The sequence below is a fragment of the Rosa chinensis genome, chromosome 7 (assembly GCF_002994745.2).
Source record: "Rosa chinensis cultivar Old Blush chromosome 7, RchiOBHm-V2, whole genome shotgun sequence".
NCBI lineage: Eukaryota > Viridiplantae > Streptophyta > Magnoliopsida > Rosales > Rosaceae > Rosa > Rosa chinensis.
In genome coordinates this window covers 19720067-19742074 of record NC_037094.1, presented here as the reverse complement: position 1 = coordinate 19742074, position 22008 = coordinate 19720067, and the positions used below count along the sequence as shown (strand labels likewise).

Here is a 22008-nt window from a genome sequence, read left to right as displayed (position 1 = left end):
CTCCCCCTTGGATATTTCATGTCAATAGTGTTGCCCCTGCTATGCGCTTCTAAGTTGTCTCATTAAAAACCTTGCCAAGTAATAAAAACCCTGTGGAAAAAAACAACCTTGGTCGAAAGAGAAAAAGAGCACAACGCGCTTGAGTGTGGATTAGCAGTATCACAGCTTTAGAGATACGTAGAGTCTTCTTATCAGCACCATAAGTAGGTAGTATGTCTACAAGAGGAATGCATTAGAGTTGCTACACCAAAACCTTGCCCAGTAAACCCAGTGGGAGAAACCCGTGGTCGAAGGAAAAAGATGAGCAAATGCATATATGTCAAATCAAAACATCTTCAAGATGTAGTATAAGTGGGGTGACCATGCTAAAGATGTGTCTCATCAAAACCTTGTCAGGTAACAAAACCCTGTGGGACAAAATAACCCTGGACGAAGGACAAAAAAAGTACACGATGGTCAAATCAGTATGCTTCAGGATACTCCCCCTGAAAATTACATGTTAGGTAATTCAGATAATTTACGTAGACCAATACCTTGTACATGCTTCTGGAATGTAGACTTTGGTAGTGACTTAGTAAAGAGGTCTGCACAATTGTCTTCAGATCAAATCTGCTTAACTTCAATCTTCTGATGCTCCTGTTGTTGCTGATTGAAGGAGAACTTCGGTACAATATGTTTGGTGTTGTCTCCTTTGATGAAACTCGCATTTATCTGCTCTATGTAAGCAGCATTATCCTCGGAGATAATGGTTGGTTCATCAGTGGTGGAATGCAGTCCACATGTGCTTCAAACATGCTTTGTAACGGCTCTTAGCCATGTACATTCACATACTACTTTGTGAAGAGCTAGTATCTCAGCATGATTCGAAGAGGTAGCAACAAGTGTCTATTTCATAGACCTCCAAGAAATTACAGTATTCCCAATGGTAAAGATATAACCAGTTTGGGAACGTGCCTTGAGCGGGTCTAATAGATAGTCTATATCAGCATATCCAACAAGGCGAGCATCATTCCGAGGATCAAGGGGGTTTGATCCATTCCTTGATGCATAGGGATAGAATAAGCTCATATCTGTCGTACCTCTAAGGTAGCGAAAAATGTCTTTTATGCCATTCCAGTGGCGGCATGTTGGCGCAGAGCTATATCTAGCTAACAAGTTCACATCGAATGAGATGTCCTATCTAGGGCATTGAACCAAGTACAATAATGCGCCTATTGCACTTAGATATGAGACTTCTAGCACCAATATCTCTTCGTTATCATTTGCAGGACGATACGGTTCTTTCTAGACTTCGGACGACCATGGGTGTGCTTGCTTTTATCCTCATTAAAGCATCTTAACATCTTCTAGATGTAATTTGGTTGATGGACCAAAATTTCATCTGCACACTCCTCGGGCTTCAGGTCGAGACAATAATTTGCTCTCCCAAGGCCTTTCATCTCAAATTCTGACTTCAGGTGCTTTGCGGTTTCCTTGATCTCTTCAGGAGTATCAATCAAATTCATGTCTTTGACATAGACCACACAATTGCTAACCTGGAACTTGTTTCCTTAATAAACACGTATGGGCATAGTTTATTATTCACATATCCTATCCCGATCAAATATTCACTTAGACGGTTATACCACCTCCGTCTAGATTTTTTCAATCTATAAAGTGAACGCCTCAAAACTAATGAAGAGCGTGTTCCGTGGTCTAGAACTATTTGCATCGAGTATCATAAGTCCTTCAGGAACTTTCATGTACATCTCTATATTATGATCCCCATAGAGATAAGCTACGACCACATTCATAAGCTGCATATTCAGTTTTTCAAAAAACTACCAAACTGAAAAGGTAGCAGAACATTTTGACGTCCATTACAGGAGAATACGCCTCCTCGTAATCAATCACAGGGCATTGAGAAAATTCTTGCGCCACTAGACAAGCCTTGTGTATCACAATCTAGTTTTTCTTATTACGCTTCCTTACAAATACCCATTTAAATTCTACGGGTTTAACATGGGGAGGTGTAGGGACAACAGGTCCAAACACCTTTCTCTTTATCAAGGAATCTAATTCGACCTGAATTGCTTATTTCCTTTTTTGGCCAGTCGTCTCTTCGTTGATATTGATCAACAAAGCAAGGTTCGAGGTCATCGCTTTATAGTTTCGGTGGCCACCGCAAATATAAACATATCATCGATAATAATCTCATTCTGATTTTAAATCTCACTAAATTTACCAAGATTTCTCTATTCTCGGGAGTGGGTTCAAATGTTGGAGCGTCCCCCAACATGGTCTCTTCTAGGATGTACCCATAATCCTGATTTATCTCATGAGATGAATCGGTTTGAGATAGCGATGTCAAGAGGATTCGTTTGTGCCAAGTTTACCCTCTTCTAGGGATAAGGATCCTTCGAACCTAATGGTCTACCTCACTTCTGGGTAGCAACATATGACTGGTTAGCCGCCATGGTCGTACCTTGTCCATCTGGGACTACACATCCTACAGGGACTTCTATCCTTGCAGACACATTTGCAGCAGGTATATATGATCTCATCACTTTTGCTAGATCAGAGAAAGTATCTAGCATATTGTATTCTTATACTCTATAGATCTAGAATTGTCCGCACTTCACTATTTTTGTGCGGTTTGGGGATCAAGATGAGACATTGTGGGGACATTCCATGTTAATACACGTCGTTCATCAGGAACGGTGACGTTCTTATCTCCCCCTAACGACGGGAAGACTGTCTCATCAAAGTGACAATCCGCAAATTTAGCGGTAAAGAGATCGCCTGTCAAAGGCTCTAAAGAGCATATAATGGATGGGACTCATAATCGACATGTATGCCCATCCTTTGTTGAGGACCCAACTTTGTACGTTGTGACAGCACAATTGGCACGAGAACTGCATACCCAAATGCGCGTAAGTGCGAAACATCAGGTTCGTACCCAATCACTAGCTATAACGCAGAGTAAGGTTGGTAGCAATGGGCCTCAACAGGACCAACATAGCTGCATGCAAGATTGCCTAGCCCCACGCAAAAACGAGAAGCTTAGCGCGCATTACCAAGAGTCTATTTGCGAGACCATCTTGGGTGTGAACATAGGGAACTATATGTTCAGCATCAATCCCAAGGGATATTCAATAACATTGAAAGATTTTGATGTAAACTCTCTAGTATTATCAAGTCTTATAGACTTTATGGGATAATCCGAATGGTGAACCCTCAATTTCATGATCTGGGTGAGAGTTTAGCAAAAGCAACGTTTTCTTGTGGACAATAGTGTAACATGAAATCACTTTATCGATACATCAACCAAAACTATTAATATTTAACTGGCCCACATAGTGGTTGGATATATATGTCCACAAATTTCCCTTGCATTCTGTGCAGCAAAATGGTGGTGTATGTACTAGTCTTTGCATATGATGGTCTAGTATTAAATATTCTTAACAAGTATGGTATAGTGTGTCATTATATACAAGACCCTTATTTAGAAGGGGATGCACTTGCGATGAGTTGAGAATACGGTACATCATACTTTGACTTGGGTGTCCCAAAAGGTCATGTCATAGCAAGTAATTGCTTGAATTAGTTAGCTTCTAGCTAACAGATTTCAATTTCTCCAATGTACGCTTCTGGCCGTACACTCGGAGCTTATGCAAAGATATTCCACTCATTTTTCTCAATGGTTTCAACGTGGTAACCGTTGGTTCGAATATCCTTAATACTCAATAACGTTCTTCTGGAAAGTGGAGAATATAAGGCCTCATTGATGGTAGGTTCAATACCATTGGACAACATACAGTGGGTTTTGCCATAACCCTCTAACAGGTTGGATTGGCCTGATACGGTTGTCACAGAGATATGAATAGACATAAGTTTGAAAAATATCTCCGATCTGGGAGTATGGTGTGTGTAATAGCACTTTTAACCAGACAACAAACTTCCCCACTAGACATGCCTATTCATAAATTTAATTCAATGGATCACATGTATGAATAAGTTTATTGAATTAAATATATTCGAACATAACCACATTTTTATAATCCAAAATAATTGAAAACATAAATCACCAAAATCCGAAGATGTTTTATGCATTAAAATGAAATAGATATGGCACAAGGGGCCAATTATACCCATGTCTTCGAGTCCTAATCCTTAGTATGTTCAATAACTGCCTGAAAATCCATGATCTCTAATGTGGAATCAATAGAAAATGACCCTTCAATAAAGTTGGTATTTCGAGTTCCGCGACTGGCGTAATACTCATTTACTGCTTCGGTTATCGCACAGCAGGTGCGGGACCAGCAGTCAATTCCTCCACATCGATAACAAAGATTATGCTGATTTTGGTGGCAGCGGGGTATTCTTTTCCACTCTGGCTTGTTGGGCAAGGGCACTATAACATGGGGCCATGTTTTGGGCCGGTTATATGGGCCATTTATGGGCCCACATCTCTTTCCTTGTCTCGAAAGATCGAACTTTTTGTCCCTTCCACGGCCACAATTTCTCCTTTTGCGATTAGGTTTGCGATGAGTAACATCATTTGCTTCAAGCAAAAGTGTTGTTTAGGTACTGATGGGCTTGGCTTGATTATTCCTCAACAGGAGGTTGTTGTTCATTTAAGTGAGCAACAAAATAGTGATCAATTCTGAGAATTAGTAAAGTGCCTCTCCTTGTATTGTTTTGGGCAGATGGGCTTGTTCAATATCTTGCTAATCATGTCTTGCTTCAGGCAAGAAAATAGTCACTTGATGATTAAAGTACTCTTCCAGAGTGACTCAAAGAGTCTATGGATCCTCTTCATCGGATACTCAACTTGGAGTGCTTTCTCCATATGTTTTGTTATGAACATTATGACACTCGCCTTAAAAGCCTCAGTGAGGACATTGTCAGTATCGATTGTTGATCTCATCTTCTTTGTAGTCAAATGAATTTTCACATCTTGAGTCCACTTTAGATAGTTTCTTCCGGAAACCTCCAAAGCAACAAAGTCAAACATGTTGAGATTTGACATTTCTTACAGGAAAGGAACAAATAATATTACTGCTTTGGATAATATCATCCATAAGCAAGTAATGAGAACTTCAGGTTCTATAACATGGTATGAAAAATCAGATTAGACATGTAAAATCTACTGGTTTTATCATGTGTGGTGAATTTATGAAAGAAACTTCAAGTTTCTTAAATGGCATTATCGAAACTACAAGTTCGATTTATGTATGAACTATTGGTTCATTTAGAACTTCTAGTTTATTAGGTACCTGCATTTTCTACACATATATTCTAGTGCGAAAATTTAGACAAGTAACACAACAATATTGAATAGGGCAGATTAAAATAATATCTCACAAATTGGATAAATGAAAATCCCAAATCAATTGACATATTAATTGCATGCTAGTAATATAACATATTAATTATCACACAATTATGTGAATAATGCTTCTGGCAATTAATTACACATATTAAATATGGTGAATCTATTTACAATATCAAATCATTTTTCCTTTTATTTGATTCTGCTGGACCAAAGGAGTGGGCTTGATAGTGAAGCCTACGGGGCTTAGTTTGCGAGCTCGTGACCTAGGCTTTCATGCACTAGTCAAAGAGTATGTGAGGCCTGCTGGGATGCTAGGTCCTGCACAGGGAGAGTGGGTCTACTGGGCTCAGGCTGGTCTGCCAAGTAAAAAGTTATTACTCAACCCTTTAGGTAACTCCAATTGAATACGACCAGGTAAGGAAGGATGAGGTTTAGGTGGAGCGAGGCTCACTTAAGTACACGGCCTCATCTGAACCTTGCCTAGACATCGCATCCAACTGGATGAGCCTAATTTGAGAAGATTCATAACTTTTGTCATGGCAACATGTGGTGAGCTTCTGTTTTGGCCTTGCAACTTGGCCCTGAGCTTCTGGCTCGAATTTTTTTGTTGTGACTTTGGGCTTGATTTGAGCTTCTAACTCAGCCTCTATTAATATTCACAATTATAACATAACCAAATTCAATATATGTTATTAAATAGTAACATAAATAAATTAATGCAGCGGTTATGTACCTAAGGAAATGGGCTCAAATCCCATTAATGCTTCTGGCATTTCGTATAGGTAATAAATTGGGTAAATGCTTCTGGCATTGTAGTAATATTAAATAGGAATCATACATATCAATATGTCATGATATATGTCAATCAAATCCAAAAACATGAACAAATATATACGACAGATATATATGTATCAACCAAATAAATTAATAAAGTAAATTTGGGGGTTCATGCATCATGGTGATTGTTCATATTCAATCAATAGGCTCAATAAGTATGAATATAAAATTAGATTTTGGAAAGAAAAATACTTGATGAAAAACAGACGAATCTTCAGTTTATATGTGCAGAACTGAGAAGGTTGTCTTCTCAGCCAATCCAATAACTCAGGAGTTATTCGCCTCTTCTCTTGATTGAATGATGAACCACCTCTTCTCCACAACTCGCAATCTGAATCCTAGAGCTTGTCGTGCTAATAACGTGTTGTAAAACGATAGTAAAAGAATTTGAGAGAGGGAGAGTTTAGACACAAAGAATGAAGTATGAGAAAAATGGAGTGATTCTATTCATCTCACAATGAGGTTTATATAGGAGAACCTCAGGTTTACAAAAAGGCAACTATTTAACAATTACATCAATCACTCGTCTGATTACAATCAATCAATCGCTAATAATATTCTGTTAATCACCAATCAATCTTAATTGGCGTATATCACGCAACACTAATTGCTATTACATGAATAGCCACATTAATATTTACAACATTAACTGAAAAGTTAAAGATAGTATTTGAACCTTTATAGTCGAAACTAATCGGTTCCACCTTTTCGTCCGACTCACACAACAGAGCACAGTGATGAAAATGGCCAACGTCTCCCTCCCCGTCGGAACACTCACCATCTTGGTATGAGGTTTCGATGCAAGTGACACCCTGATAAACGTTTCTCTCCCTGTCGGAACACTCACCGTCTTGGCATGAGGTTTCGATGCAAGTGACACGCTGATAAACATGTCTCTCCCTGTTACAAGTCTTACCTCCTTGGTGTTGAGTTTCGATGCGATTGATACGTTCTACAAGTTGTTGAATTGTCTTCTTGATTTCCTCCATGTCGTTGCTATGACGACCCTCCATTCGAGAACCTCTCCGATCAAGCCTGCTTCAAACTATGGAATCCACCACGCTCTCACCAAAACTCTGATACCAAATTGATGGGGGACGGGTCCTAAAAAATGGGCCTAGAACTAATAGCACACGTCATTGAAATAAGAATAACACAACTCATTATGGGCAGCTGAAAAGAGGCTATATTTTCATTATGATGTCAAAAAAGCTCCCTTGCAAAGATGACAAACTCTTGCTTAAATAGCATAAAAGTCTAATCAAGATAAGGAAAAGTAATAAATGGAAAATTACAAAATGAATATCAAATCTATCCAACTAATAATAAAAATACCACTAAATCTATGCAATTACAAAAAAATATATGGGAAAGAAATCAACACTAATTTGCTGCCATGTATGTTTATTATTGCCTTGATTTTGGCTGATATTAAAGTCACTTAATTAACCCATATATGCTCTTACATCAGATGAGATGCTCTTTGAGTCTGTCCAAATCATTTGATGGTAAATGTGAAACCATTTCAGACATTTTAATTAGAAGGGAGGATCTTCTTCAGTCAAACAAAAGCTTAACTGGTGCAAAACTTAAAGGTTGTCATTTTACACATCAACAAGCAACAACAATACCCTCTAACACAAAATCTAGGCCAGGCACGAAGTCACAAACCTTACTAATACCATGTCACATGTACATATAACCCCTAAACTCACTTGCACTAGATCTAGGGCTCTTTGGCAGCTGCGGCCGCCCTGTGTTTAGCAGCAAAGCGATTAACCAGAGCCAGTGCGTTGCTAGTGACCTGAGCAACATTATTGACCCTTCTTCTTATAGCAACCTTGATATTTCCATCCATAACACGACCTGAAAACCCATCAAGACAAGTGGTCTCATCAGTGAGTGCAGCACTAACCCAAGTCTGCACATTGCTCATGTGCCACATGAACTCCTGACCAAAGGCCCGACCGGTATGTCCAAGCTCCCTCACCGACTGGCCAAGCCGGTCCACGCCATCCCCCATGTTCTCTATGCAGTCCTTCACAGCGCTGTACTCCCTAGGCTTGATCCCCCTGACTTTAGTCAACTTGGCCACAAAGGATTCAGCTTTCCGCACCCGGGATAGGCTCACTGCCAAAGCAGTCTGAGCTAGCTGTCTTTCACTCTGTCGAATCGAGCGTGCATAACCTGCAAGGCATTGAACACAAAGAGCTGGATACTGGGTTGCTCTGCATGAAGCTTCGATGAATTTAGTGGAACTTGAGTGTCTAGGAGGGGTTGAGTGTGCTTTACCAACCAGGCAAACAACATGGAAGAGAACTAGTAAGGAAATCAAACCAAGTCTTGCCATGTTTGCTAAGGATATAGGAGATGAAGGATTTCAATGAGGGTATTGAGAGTTTTATAGAGAGAATTAAGAAGGGTTTAGTCTTTCTTTTGGAGATATGAAATAAAAGTGGTCACATGCCTACTTTTCTCTTGAGCTACTTGTATTGCTTTCCGTTTTCTCATCCCTCTTTATTGTTCTTTTACTTTTTCGAACTCTGTTTGGTTCCAAGGAAGTTAAGCTCACCAGTTTTCTTCTGATATGTACCGTAATGGAGTAAATGTAGGCCTAACCCTTTGCAACCCCAAAGCACCTAATCTATGTACTTTATTACATTAATTTGAACAAATTATTTGAGATTTGGCCAGTAGGCATATGATCTAGAAATAATTTAGTGTTGAGATACTGTTAAATGGTCCAAGTAATTAGTCTGACTTCCACCTTATGCTGTTATATGGTCTAATGAATAACAAGTACAATTAGTGAGATGATAACTAAATACGGAACTACTAACACAGGGAGATTAGGTAGAAACTATCGATAATATCCAAGGATGTAAAGCAATATTTGCATCTCATGATACAGAAAAATTACTCAGACTAAATCAGAACTTGCTTAAAACCCTCATACATAATTAGTATAATAGTATAAAAACATAGGCTGGTTCTGAATGCACACACAGAAAAGTGATGATATGTCAAGTAAAAGTATGAGGCTCATTGTTTAGATCCAGCTTAGGTCACTACTCTCTAACTTGAGGCAGACCGTCCACTAAGGTTAGGCACTTGCTGGAAATAAAATATACCAACGATTCTGGTTTTTTCATAATTCTATATTACATCGAATCTAATTGACTCATAGTTTTACTACATTTCCCCAAATACTTTTCTACTGGAGCCAATTAAGTAATGACTGAGACGCATGGAAGATCCGCACTCAGTAAAAAGCCGAATGACCGCACACAAAAAGGACAATCTAGTATTTCATGCTTGAAAACCTAGCTGAGTCCTTGTGCCTGGATAATCAGCTAAACAGTTTGAGTGTATCTACCAAAGTTAGAATGTCTGTTGTTCTTGCACCTAATTTTAGAGGAAGAAGACCAATGCTTACAGTACTGAGTCCCCTTCCATGTTTCAAGAACAGACTTCCCAGCCTCGAAGAGCATCTATATGATATGAGAGAATGCTTGGCATTAGCAAACATGTTAAAGAAAGCACTCAGTCCTGACATTGTACTACTGGCATGTCACTTTTTGCCTCTCGAGTGCTTTACAGAATAGTGACCACTTCTCAACCAAATATTCAGTGACCACTTTCTCGGATCACTGCTTCTCAAGGACTCAAAGTTCAAACCCCATTGTTAGTTTCTCATTTTAATGAACTTATCAGCTAAATAATATGACAGCGTAGAAACAAAGGGAAAAAATATATATATATATATACACACTATTGAAAATGGAATAGGGAAAAAACCAACAGAACAACTTTTAATGATTCCTTGCTTCTTGGTATTTCAAATGTGTGGTATCTAGTTATGTTCTGTAGCCTTCTATTCTCTAAACTTTCTGTTGTCGTCAAGTCTAATCCTTTCTTTCAAATCACTTTATCCAAATGAAGCCTAATAGACCATGATATTACACTCGACGCTATGTATTCCCTTCCTTTTTTGACAATAAAAGGTTGTTCCTTTTTGAAAAATTACCACCTGAATGAGCCCTATTGTCTCATCCTACCAGATCCTAGACACTGGCCTAACTACTGTATCATTATCTTTTGTTCTCATGATTCTGTGTTTTGAGATTATCTTTGTATAGAGATCTAGATTCTAGAACATCACTATATGTATAGTATTCCAAGTCTTAAGCATGTATTGATACAAAAGTATACTCGATGTTTACGCTTATCTTGTTCTTTTATAAAGAAAAACATAATCTATCGAATTTAGTGTTGCAACACAATATAGACAGATCAAACTATCAAAGTTGCCAAAATTTCGTCTAAAATACTCATTAGGCACATAATATGTACCAACTCATCATTAAACTGTCATGTACTTGAGAACAGCTCCACGAAGCTTTTCCATGAAGTCCGCTGCTTGCTTCTGCAAGTCATAAGTTAACATTGAAATAAATCTACTGACTTGGTTCACCATTGATGCAGTAACTGAATAAGATTTAACAGCAACTTTTTGTGTGTTTTTATGTTCTTGTTCCAAGACCTACACGACTGGTATATAGGTCAAGTGGACAGTGGTTGCTACATAAAGAAGACTTTTACCTGATTACTCTATGATGAAGTTAAGAACATTGAGAAGTTGGCAGGGGGTAAAAATGAGGACTGAAATATGTTTTCTTCCACTACGTTTAAACCACCATATCATTTTGCAGTGGGCTAAGTGATTATGAGCTAGTGTCTCCTTGCACATTCTATTTTCATTTGTGGTACCTTCATTAGAAGATCTGTTACCCCAAGTTTCATGATTAGTATTATTTATATGTGGCATAAAGCTAGTACGTAATATCACGTTCAGGCGAAGATGGTGTGTTTTATGAGGTATTCTGAAGCCTCAAACTTGGAAAGGCAAACAATACCATGAGATCCATAAACTATATGGGGAAATCTGAAGATTCTTTCCCGAGACGATTACCTGGTTACCCTGCTGTGCACTTGCTATGTTTTCATCAAGAATTGTCAACAAGGATCTATTAAGTTCGTTGCTTTCAACCATCTCCAGTAACTGCATTGTCAAGAATAATGAACTTAGTTGAGCAACACAGTACAAAAGTGTTCATCAACTTCAAAGTCGATGAGTGAAAATAGCATCACGTACAGTTTCTTTGATATTCTTTGATGACAAGATTTTGGTCAGACTTTCCTTGGCTTTAACGAGGTCAATTTGCATTTTATCATACGCTTCTGTAACAGAAAACGCGGAAAAAAAATTGGCAGTTTCAGTAAGCATGCAACAACGAGGTGAACTCTTCATCATCAAAGTGCGTGGACTTTAACAAACCTGTTCCTTCCTGCAGGGCTTTCTGCAATGCTTCCAGCTCAATCAACCTATCTTCCATATCCTAAACGAACCACCATCAAATGCACACTGTCAATCCATTATTCAAGTTGTGCAGAAATTGACCGCTAAAGTATAGTTTCAGTAACGAACCTGAGTTTTTGAAACCGCAAACCGTAGCTGACCTATCTCAAATTTTAGGTGCGAGAAAAATTCCTTGTTCAATCTGTACATAACATATTTAATATGTTAAAGAGTAAAAATTTGATGTGTTCTTCCATTTTTCATACGTATACGTATTCCCAACATTCACATTTTCAAGAACGTTCATAAGGGAATGGATTCAAATCACCAACCTTGGCCTCAACCTCGAAATCTCGAACTCAATCTCCCTAGCTTCAGTATCAAGAAAGTACTCGATCAACCCCTCCGCAGTATCTGGAGCTACTCGAGACTTAACAGCAAGCAAACAAAGACACAAAACCACAAAACAATCACAAACACAGTAAAATAATATTTATTTACTTCAAAACTGAGATACCAAATTAATCAAAATTCAAAACCAGCTTCTCAAACTCACTTCTCTGACAGCTCGACGGCGCTCTTTTTCTTCAATGACTTGGCGCTCGAAGGCTTCTCGAGCATCGGAGTCCTTTTCGAGCCGTCTCTGGAACTCTTTTCGGGCTATGTGGCCGGTCTGCGGCGGCCCGAGTATACCTTCTGGATCCTTCCTTGGTTTAGCAACACCATTAAATTCGAAAAAAAATTCAAGACTTGATAAAAAGAAGGATGTATGGTTTTGAAATTGGAGAAGGCAGATCGAGTTTGAAGGTTACCCAGGCGACGCAGGAAATCCTTGTGGGCCTGAAACGGCGGAGTGTCGGCTTTGAAAGTAAGGCGGAGCTGGTGGTGGCGATGCCAATGCTTAGAGCTGCCATTGGTTTTTGATTTTTGAAGCTCTGCTCAGCCTCTGGTTTTTGCTCTGTTTCGGATTTGTTATCCCACTTATCCCCTTTGGGTGGCAGAGAAGGTAAATATAGCTTTATGTGTGGCGGGAAATGCAACGGTTATCTGAGTAATTTTGGGCCGGTTACGTGCGGAGTTGCAGACATTGAAGGCCCAAGCACGAAGCGGTCGGGCTTTTTGGGATCGGCGGAATATGGTGCTGTTTTTGGCGATATTGATGCTTGTTCTAAGAAAGTGAAATCCGCATTCCTTATTTTACAATCCACATTATTTTTTTAGTACTTAAATTTTGATTTTAGTATTTTAAATTTTGTCTTTTAATAAGTGCACCGGAAATTCTGGTGGTTATTGATGCTATATGGGAGGCTAGGGTTGTGGAGAGGAGGCGTATATAGCTCAAGGTAATGTCTAAATCTGTGGTCCATCACGTGAACACCTCTAACTGATCAATTTATTGGGGCTTTTAATTTTTTTACTTTAGACGACAATGTAACTCCCCACCCCACCCCATCCCTAATGTCAGTGAGATTTGAACTCGTGACCTCCACAGTGTTAGTTAGGCTAGCTAACCAACAGGTCACGGCTCACCGATGGGGTTTTTAAGAGCTTGGACGAACTATTTGAGACATATTAACAATGTGTCAATTCATATTTTCATATTTTTTCGAAAAAGTAACTAAGTGAAAATGTTTTTACAACTTTTAGGGATTATAATGTCGGTATGTCATTAGTGGTTTTTTTTTTTTTTAATGTTTTTGTGTGATCTCCCCCTTCTATTTTTGTTGCTTCATTCTATGGCAAGGACTTGAGTGACTTCCTAACTCACTTGTCGTCTTTCTTTGCCATTCTTAAAAGTGGGTTACGGAGATTTTGTTTATTTGTTTGTTTTTTTTTTTTTTTGTTATTTTGTAGTTGAGTTAAGGCTTCATATTTTACGTAGTGTGATAAACTTTTTCTTGATTATTAATAGATATAGACTCTTCCGAGTCATTATTTTTATCTTTCAAATAGAAGGTAGATGTGTTCATTCTAGTTCAAAATGGAGAAATGTCAAACAACTCTTAAGCAAGCTGTCTAATTAATAAAGGGTTTTTGTCCATTTACCTAATGGTATAGGTTAGCATAACCTGTAAAACCCAATCATGTTACCTAACGAGAGACCTAACGAGAGAATTAGGTGAATTTAGTGCAAGTATGAGTATCGATTGCTTACAAGATAGCAACTCTCACCTAAGTTTAGAACGTCTAGTAATTTTGGGACGTCTCAAGCTTGAAGAATAGCATAACTTCAAAGTTGGCCAAGAAAAACAAACATTAAATTTTAAAATTTAGTCGCACAAGCGCGTTTCCTAAAGAAAAAAAAAATGACTTCTCCTTCAATCAAAAGATAAACTTCAAAATTACGCAGCGAGATCATCGTTAATCGTTTTCTGCTTTTCAATCTTGTTTGATCGTTTCTTATCCAACTCTATGCCAGCTAACTTCATTATCAGCCTGCTTTGTTCTTTCTCTATTCTCACGGAAGCATTCAAATCAAAACTTGAAACTACAACTCATCGAGCAAAATAAAATCAAAGCTTGAAACAAGAAAACAATAATTCTTCAACAAGCATTCAAAGTAATAATACATATGATCACGACAAGAAAACAAGAAGACATCCACATTTCAACAAGACTGTTGCTCGCTTTCTTACACAACTTTGTCTATCACTATTCTTTTGGTTCCTTATATGTTAGGGTCGCAGTAATTCTTCGTTCACAATCTATCCGCCTAGAATCATTGACCGCCTACTTTCAAAGTTCAAATCCATCATAATCCTATGTGAAAGCGTTGATCATTACAATGCTGTCTTCCCTTTTTTTATGATTCATTTTTGTTTCATCTATTTTTTACAGATTACGACCTTCTCTCTCATTATGTGCAAAACTCCAAGGTGAAACCATAAGTGCCAACGGTGAGAATCAAACCTAAATGTATGGTTTGCCCAGAATATTTCAACATCTTCGGTCACGAACTATATATGCCCGTATGATTTGTTGGCAATTAAACCAAGCCCATTATTATCTACTTAGTATTTTTGAATTGTCTAGAGTTTTCTAGTTTGTGAACCTTTGATATTCCAAGATAGTTGGTAGTTGAGTTTTAATGTTTCAGTCTAGAGACTTCATGTAGTACTCTTTTGATAATCTGTGATGAGACTCCCAATAAATAGGATAATTAGTTTTGTTGTTGAAGTAGAACTGTAGAAGTCATTGAGATATCAATGAAGTTTTCTCTATTTTTTCTCTTGGTTAGTTAGTGTTTGGTGTGAGTCGTTTATTGTGTTTCCATCAACTACGGTGAACATATTCCCCGCAACTACTTGCTTCTGTTATTTTTGAGTTTCTACACAATTCATGGTGAATCAACCTAACGGAAAAGACACTTTATGATGATCAATCTCTAAGGATACCTACTCAGTACAACTTAATTAAGGATGAATTCTTATCATAAGAACCCTAAATCACTGCATGTAAACACTACTTCACTATAAAAACTAAAATCTAATCTTTATAATTTAGAGATTTCACTAACTTCATCATTGAAGGGAACAATGGTGCATTCATCTTCTAAAAATTTTGTTTCGTTTAATAGCAAGTTATCTTTGTCTAATTAAAAGGGTGAAGAAATCCGGCAAAAACATGCCGCTTTACAAAAGTCGATCATCTACTCGTACATCATTGACCAGAAACAACATTAATTTTCTTAATTCAATCACCCAAAAAAAAAAAATTAAGAGAATTATTGGTCCTACTTGTCATAAATGAAGTGACAAAATGTCCTAATCATTCTCTTACGTTAAGTGACAAGTTGCCAGCTGGCTTAGTCTCACGTCCTGGTTGAGCGAGGCAATGACCTAAATTATCATTTGCATCCATATGTAGACAGAGATGGTATTGGCAGGCAGGCAGGTACTACCTCGTCAAATGCTGACTTCGTCTTCCTCGATCGAGTGTTAATCTTCTAAGCACGTAAGCGGCCGGAGCCCGACAGCAGGAAGGCTAGCTAGGTTACAATTCCCAGTCTTATATTCACATTTCACAGTCGCATGCACACGAACCGTACCGATGCGGGTTTTGTTCTGTTGCTTTGGGGATCCGAGTCATTCATGAGGAAATGATTCCTTTTATTACCTGTGTAATCCAAATCAGTTTGAGATCGACATCAAACAATGAGAACATAAGAAATACATAACCTAATAAAGTATTTTATATGCTTGATCTGTCTAAAACTGAGCTAGGATCGGATTGATTGTTTGAAAACCGTTTTCTGTTCATTAGTGTTCGCCGTCGTTAATTTGAAGGGAAAAAAAAAACCATATTTATTTGGTAATCATCCAACTCTCCAACTACTCTAGGACGTGTGCAGGGTGGAATTAAATGAAGCATGTGGGTCCAACGATTAAATGAAGGCCAACTTCTAAGTAGTTGTACAAGATATAGCTGATTCAGTTGAGATGTAGACAAATGTTCGGGGAGGAGCCCCCTCAGGCCGTATATTAGTTCCGCCACTGGACACGTGTGATGGTGTCATTAGTTGTTAACATAATTTGTTTAATTAAGTATACTAGTCATCTTCTCTTAAAATAATGAGTTGCAGATTCCGAAGAAAATTCATACATAGAAACACCAAATAATACGTTGACAGTTCAAATCTATACCATCCGTGCATATGTCAAACACATCATATGCATAAATCAAGTGGAGTATTGTCAATCCAATGTTTATCCCTCTAATTGAAGTCCGATAAATTTGATTATGTTGTGCATTTTGAGAGCAATGAGAGTTGGTCGCCAATTCTATATGGCGTTTCAAAATCATTTAATTTAAGTGTGATTCAATATGATAGACAATCATTTATTCAATCACCTAATGATTCAAGTAAATATCAAAAAGTACATATAAACAATAACTATACATACATCTACATACGTGTAAATTTTTTTTTATCATTGAATCAATTGTTAAAACATATATGATTTCATAAAACGTGATGTTTATCATGTATTGCCGTACTGGTGTATTGTAGAATAGTTTCACATACACATTCTACTATTTTGGGAAGAAAGTGTTGCCTGTCTCATTGCATTCTCTTTGCCCCTCCCTAGCTAGCTCCCTTATTCTAATACTTTCCTTCAAAAATGCTGGCAAAATTAGACTTCCCCTATTACCAAATGCTACATGAGTTAGAATATTATTTTCTGTTTCGATGCAAGACCTCAATTAAGGGGAAAATATGTTTAAAAAAAAAATGGTCCAAATTTTACGCATGTCCTCTCTATTTTCCGATTGTTACATTTACCTTTCTGTGTTTATTTGTCCAAATTTCCACAGAACTTCTACATGATGCCAAATTTGCATGTGAACCTGAGAAGCATTCAACATCACAATACTGCTCATATATCAGCTAAATGAAGCGATCATAACCGTGCCATCAATCACGCTGAATATGCATAATCTAATGCCCCAAGTAATGTTCATTATTAACGCCATTGGAAATTTGGTGGTGAAGCCAAAAGAAAAAAATTAAAAATTTATTATATATCAAAATTTTAATAAAATAATAATTTAGAAAAAATTTTCAAACTTAAAATATATTAAAACTTTGAAGTTTAAAGCTATAAGAAAGAATAGTGTTAATATTAAAAAAAAATTAAAAAATATATATCTCTAATGTTGTAGACACAAGCAAGCCCCTGCCACCCGGGCAAGTTGGCTTTCAGCTATATTCTGGCTATAAATGTTATCTAGCAATAACAACAGACTTGGACTTGTCTTAGCTTGCCAATTAACTCAGTTGTCATTTCGAGACTCTCTGTAAAATTTAAAATTTGAGTTACATACAATAAATACAGTGTAACGTTTTTACCAATCTCAGTACTGCCTCAACCAGATTGTGTCCTGCCCTACTTAAAAATCGGAAATCAAGTGAAGGTTTCTTTGGTTCAAAGTTGTTCACATTTTTTTTTATCATCCACATTTCTCTTTATTCTTTAGAGCAAGTTCACCCGTAGTCAAGAAAAGGTAAAGTCGAGAAGTCAAGAATTCGACCAGTCAAGTTACTATTCACTGCCACTGGACATGAGTTTCCACCAGTTTTTTTTCTTGACCGGTCAAAACTGTTCATCGATTTTAACTGTTCATACAGCTTAAAGGACCGTTGGAATCAAATTTCTCCTCATACAACGGCTGCTGGACACGTGGCGCAGTGCCAGACAGGGACGAATGGTTCCCTGTCTGGCACTACAGGATAAAATCGTGACCCCCACGCGGAAAGGCGACTTCTGCTTCTTCCGTGCAGTCCACTCTCTTCTCCAGCCCGTCTGGTAAGATGGAGTCAGTGGCTGACGTCAGCCACGTGGGGGGTGGGCCGAGCTGGAGCGTTTGCTTGACTGGTCAGGAGTTTAGTCAGGGCCTTGCCCTTTTGTTTCGCCTTGGTCATGCAAAGCCAAGTTTTGGATGGTGAAGAATCCATCGGTGGAAGATGAAAATTCCTTCAGCTGGGCAACACATCATCAATTCTGAGCTGGTGCTCGGTCAAGTAGAGACCGGTGGACTTGCCCTTATTGTTCCTGAACCACCAAATAAATAATCAACTACTTTAATTAATACTGGCCTGTTCATATTTTAGAATTTTTTTTTTTTTTTTTGGGTCTGCTCTTCATATTTTAGATGGGAGAGGATCCTCTCCTGAGCTAGTTTTCTAGCTGAGCTTCCTGACCTTTTCACCATTAACTGGCACGTGTCCAAATATACATCCAACGGCTCCTATGTTATATTGTACTTATTTGACCCTTTGCAGCTTAATCCAACGGTTGTAACAGGACCAAAACATTCTCACTCTCACTGCTGCTCTCTTTTCTTCTTCGTCTTAATCAACTTCAGTCTTCCACCTCCATTCCACTGAATGGATCTCTTTCTTCATGATCATTCTGATATTTTTTATTTTCTTCCTTGCTCTGTTCCATTTCATACAGACCCAAAAAATAAAAACAATCCTTGAGTTCTCAAGAACACGGGTAACTGAGATTGAACCTCAACCATTTGAGATTGAACCTCAGTAATCCAAATCTCATTCTGATTTGATTTGTTTCTGTTTATGAGAAAATAAACCAATTTCTGGGTAAAATCTGAGATTGAACCTCAACTCATCATCAACATAAAATCAAACCTTTGGTAAAACTATAATCCTTCAATTCAATCCATTGAACCTCAGCAAAATCAATTCTAAATGAGAATTGAATCTCAGATTTCACCCTTGGCATTCACTCTTTTCTCTTCTTGCCCAAGTACCCAGACCAAATTAAGGTTGTATTTTCAATTAAATATCAACCGGAATCTCTAAGAAATAGAAGATGAAAATTGAATCTTTTGAGGTTGTTCTTTCGAGACCTGGGTTATCTACTTTGTTTTCTATTTGATTCTCCAAGGGGTTGTGAATGGGAATTCGAAGCCGGAGCAGGTGCAACAACATGGCGGTTATGGGAGCTCTGAGTCTCTAACCACATATACAAGTGAGAGAGAGAGAGACTGAGAGAAAGAGCATGTGCCTCAACTTGTGTTCTGGGAAGATAAGAAGATCGAGATGGAAGAGAAAAAGAGAGAGACGAGATGAAGGTATATTCATAAATAGATAGGAGCCGTTAGATGTGTTTTTAGACACATGGCGGAATAAGATGAAAAGGTCAGGAAGCTCAGCTAGAAAACTAGCTCAGGAGAGGATCTTCTCCCATTTTAGATAACACTTAAGTTTCTTGAAAATGTATATATGTGTGTATAATATTTATATTTTAATTAGCTGACGCACAATTTCGGGATCATTCAAGTGTTGAAATGATGTAGAAAAAAAAAAAACAAAGGAAAACTATGTAGAAAATAATTGGGAAATAATTAGAACAAAACTTACGGAGAGCGTGGATCAACGCTCCATGAACCCACGTGGTCAATCTCCTTTGTCCTCACAAGTAATCAGAGGTTCACAGCCGTGTAACCAAAACACAAACGGGAAAGAAGACTCACAAGGCAACCAGACAGAAAGCCAGAGCAGACCAATCCTCTCCCAATAATAGAGAGAGCAAAACAGGAGGTTCTCACTGATGGGTTCCTGGAACATATCCACACTGACGGCCATGGTGGTTCTGGTGGCCTTGTTGGGCTCGCCAACCAAGGCACAAGAGTCGACCTGCGCTAATGACCTGGTGCCTTGTGCAAACTACCTCAACAACACGGACCAACCATCCACCACCTGCTGCACCGCCATCAAACAGACCGTGGCTACCCAGCTCCGCTGCCTGTGCAATCTCTATTTTACCCCCGGACTTCTCCAGGCCGTGGGCGCTAACACCACCTCGGCTCTCAGAATTGCCAACGCTTGCGGCGTCGACTCTGTCGGTGTTGATCAGTGCAAAGGTATGGTTTGATGATGAATTAATGCACACTTTTTGAGGTTGATTTTGGATTTCTATGCACACCCTTTTCAGATCTTGGTTATTATGTATGAACTAGTGTGAACTAATGTTTTACTGTTGGTTTTTGGCTTTTTGCAGCTATCCTGGGAGCACCAACTGCTTCTCCACCTTCAGGTACCAAACTTTTTCTCATATTAAAATCCTTTTAATGTTACATTTATATTCCGACACAAAATATTTTAGATGGCCTCTTATCAAATTAGTCTTCTTTAACATGAAATAAGGGGTGTCTTAATAAATACTTTAATTAATCTTGTAACATGATAGACTATCTTTTATCAAGTTTGAAATTCTGACAATGAAAACTGTTTGTGAAATGCACAATTCAAAAATATTTCATGACATACTCTAACTAATTTTTATCAAATTGATAATCGAGCTGTCTAACAATAATCATTTGGAATTCACAAAAAAAAAAAAAAATGTATATTTGAAGTCCTAACATCATATATATATATATATATATTTTCCGGGTAATTATTAACTGTGAGCAATAGTTTAGGCTTACGCTTCATTCGCAATTAGGTCACCAATTAGAGAGTTTTCATGGTTTTTGACTTGGATCGTTATCATTGTCGTCACTTTTCCCTATTTTAGAACATTTTAAATAGTTAATAGTCCCCAAAATTCGATTAGTGTATAAAAGTAGGTAAAGGACAGAGTGTTTTGGCCAAAACAAAGAAGAGGACAGAAGCCCAGGCATGTGTTTGGGACTTCAGCTTGCTTCCAATTTTTTTTTTTTTGGCAAGGAGCTTGCTTCCAATTTTGACCACCGTATTAAAGATGTGAAAGCATGGAAAATTTTCTAACCTTTTGGCAGGTTTCATGGGTCGTCTTCATAATTATTAGGTTTCTGAAAATGTAGAGTTTGTTAGAAAATAGATGTTAAATTTAGTGCTCATTAAGATATGTCATGCTTTTTTGAATGCTGAAGCTTCTTCTTCTCCAAGGACCAAAGTCACAGGATTTGATTATTGGATTTATGTATTATACAATATACCATTGTGGGTGGTACATTTAGGGTTTCTTGGGTTAATTGAAGCAATAAAAGCTGCAACATCAATCACCGAGTTACAATACTTAAACTGTCAAAGAATGAGTCAACAATAATGTACAGATATCACTATTGAATTGAAGTGGCAGTCTCCTTTGTGTTCATATACTTTTGTGATTCATCTTGCAGCTGTACCGGGAGGTGATGGTAGCAGTGGTTCGGGCAGGATTGCATGGACCGGACTCCCTGCTCTGCTCTTATTCTGGGCTTCCGTCATGTATTATTAGTCTTTTCGCAGCCGATAATTATAGTCTATTGAGTAAATAAGGCAAAGATCGTTTTGGTATTAGGGTCCAGAGCAGAAACTGGAGTTCATTGTATTTGCTTCTTGTTGGTCGAGATTAATTTATTTGAGTAGCATTTTTAGCTTGGGTCATTGCTTATGATCGTGTGCTTTTGGTAGCACCATTGACCAAATTCGTGCTTATATCGTGATGGTTTTCTATAGTATTAGTAATGAATCAATCTTTGCTGCAAATGGGTGAGACTCAATGTGGTTTGTAAAGGGGAAATGGATTCTCTACTCTTATTTGTATCTGAATCCAACCGCGAAACTGTATTTAACAAAAATGGATCACATTTGATGCCCTGTTCGTCTGAAGAGTGTTCAGAATCCATCTAAATTATCCAAGTTGGTTTTACTAATTTGAAGTTAAAGTTTGCCTATATACTAGTAACCAAAAAGTTTGCCTATATACTTCATCTCAGAGCTTAGGCCCAGTTTGGGACTGCTTTTGAGCCTAAAAGTGCTTTTACAATTTAGTAAGGGTGTTTGGCAAAGTAGCAGAAATTGCTTTTGGGGTGGAAGCGCTTCTGGTGGCAGCGAAAAATGAGAAGCAGCACTAGGGTGCTTTTCATTTCTGCTTCTGCGGAAACCATCTCGAGGAAGCGGTACAATTAAATGATTTTTCTGTAACTACCAACCTGCCCTCTTCTTTCTCTTCTCTCTCTATTGTCCCTCTTCCTCTCTCTCCTAGCCTGTCAACTACAA

The 22008-nt window shown here is 38.1% G+C and overlaps 3 protein-coding genes across 3 annotated transcripts; 1 reads left to right on the top strand and 2 right to left on the bottom strand.

Annotated features, from left to right (window-relative positions):
- Positions 1-7663: 7663 nt before the first annotated feature.
- LOC112179836 (pectinesterase inhibitor 9) lies at positions 7664-10164 on the bottom strand. The gene has a single exon (XM_040511775.1). It carries the CDS (start codon positions 8502-8504, stop codon positions 7881-7883), a length of 624 nt encoding a protein of 207 aa, XP_040367709.1. The 5' UTR covers positions 8505-10164; the 3' UTR covers positions 7664-7880.
- Positions 10165-10366: 202 nt separating this feature from the next.
- On the bottom strand, positions 10367-12497 carry LOC112179835. Its single transcript, XM_024318315.2, has 8 exons — positions 12326-12497; positions 12070-12216; positions 11846-11943; positions 11643-11715; positions 11493-11553; positions 11310-11395; positions 11127-11216; positions 10367-10580 (listed from the first exon to the last, which is right to left on the bottom strand). Exons 1-8 carry the CDS (start codon positions 12425-12427, stop codon positions 10518-10520), a joined length of 720 nt encoding a protein of 239 aa, XP_024174083.1. The 5' UTR covers positions 12428-12497; the 3' UTR covers positions 10367-10517.
- A 6973-nt stretch (positions 12498-19470) lies between these two features.
- LOC112179898 (non-specific lipid transfer protein GPI-anchored 7) lies at positions 19471-21547 on the top strand. The gene is made up of 3 exons (XM_024318385.2): positions 19471-19904; positions 20042-20077; positions 21147-21547. Exons 1-3 carry the CDS (start codon positions 19592-19594, stop codon positions 21242-21244), a joined length of 447 nt encoding a protein of 148 aa, XP_024174153.1. The 5' UTR covers positions 19471-19591; the 3' UTR covers positions 21245-21547.
- The last annotated feature ends 461 nt before the right edge of the window (positions 21548-22008 follow it).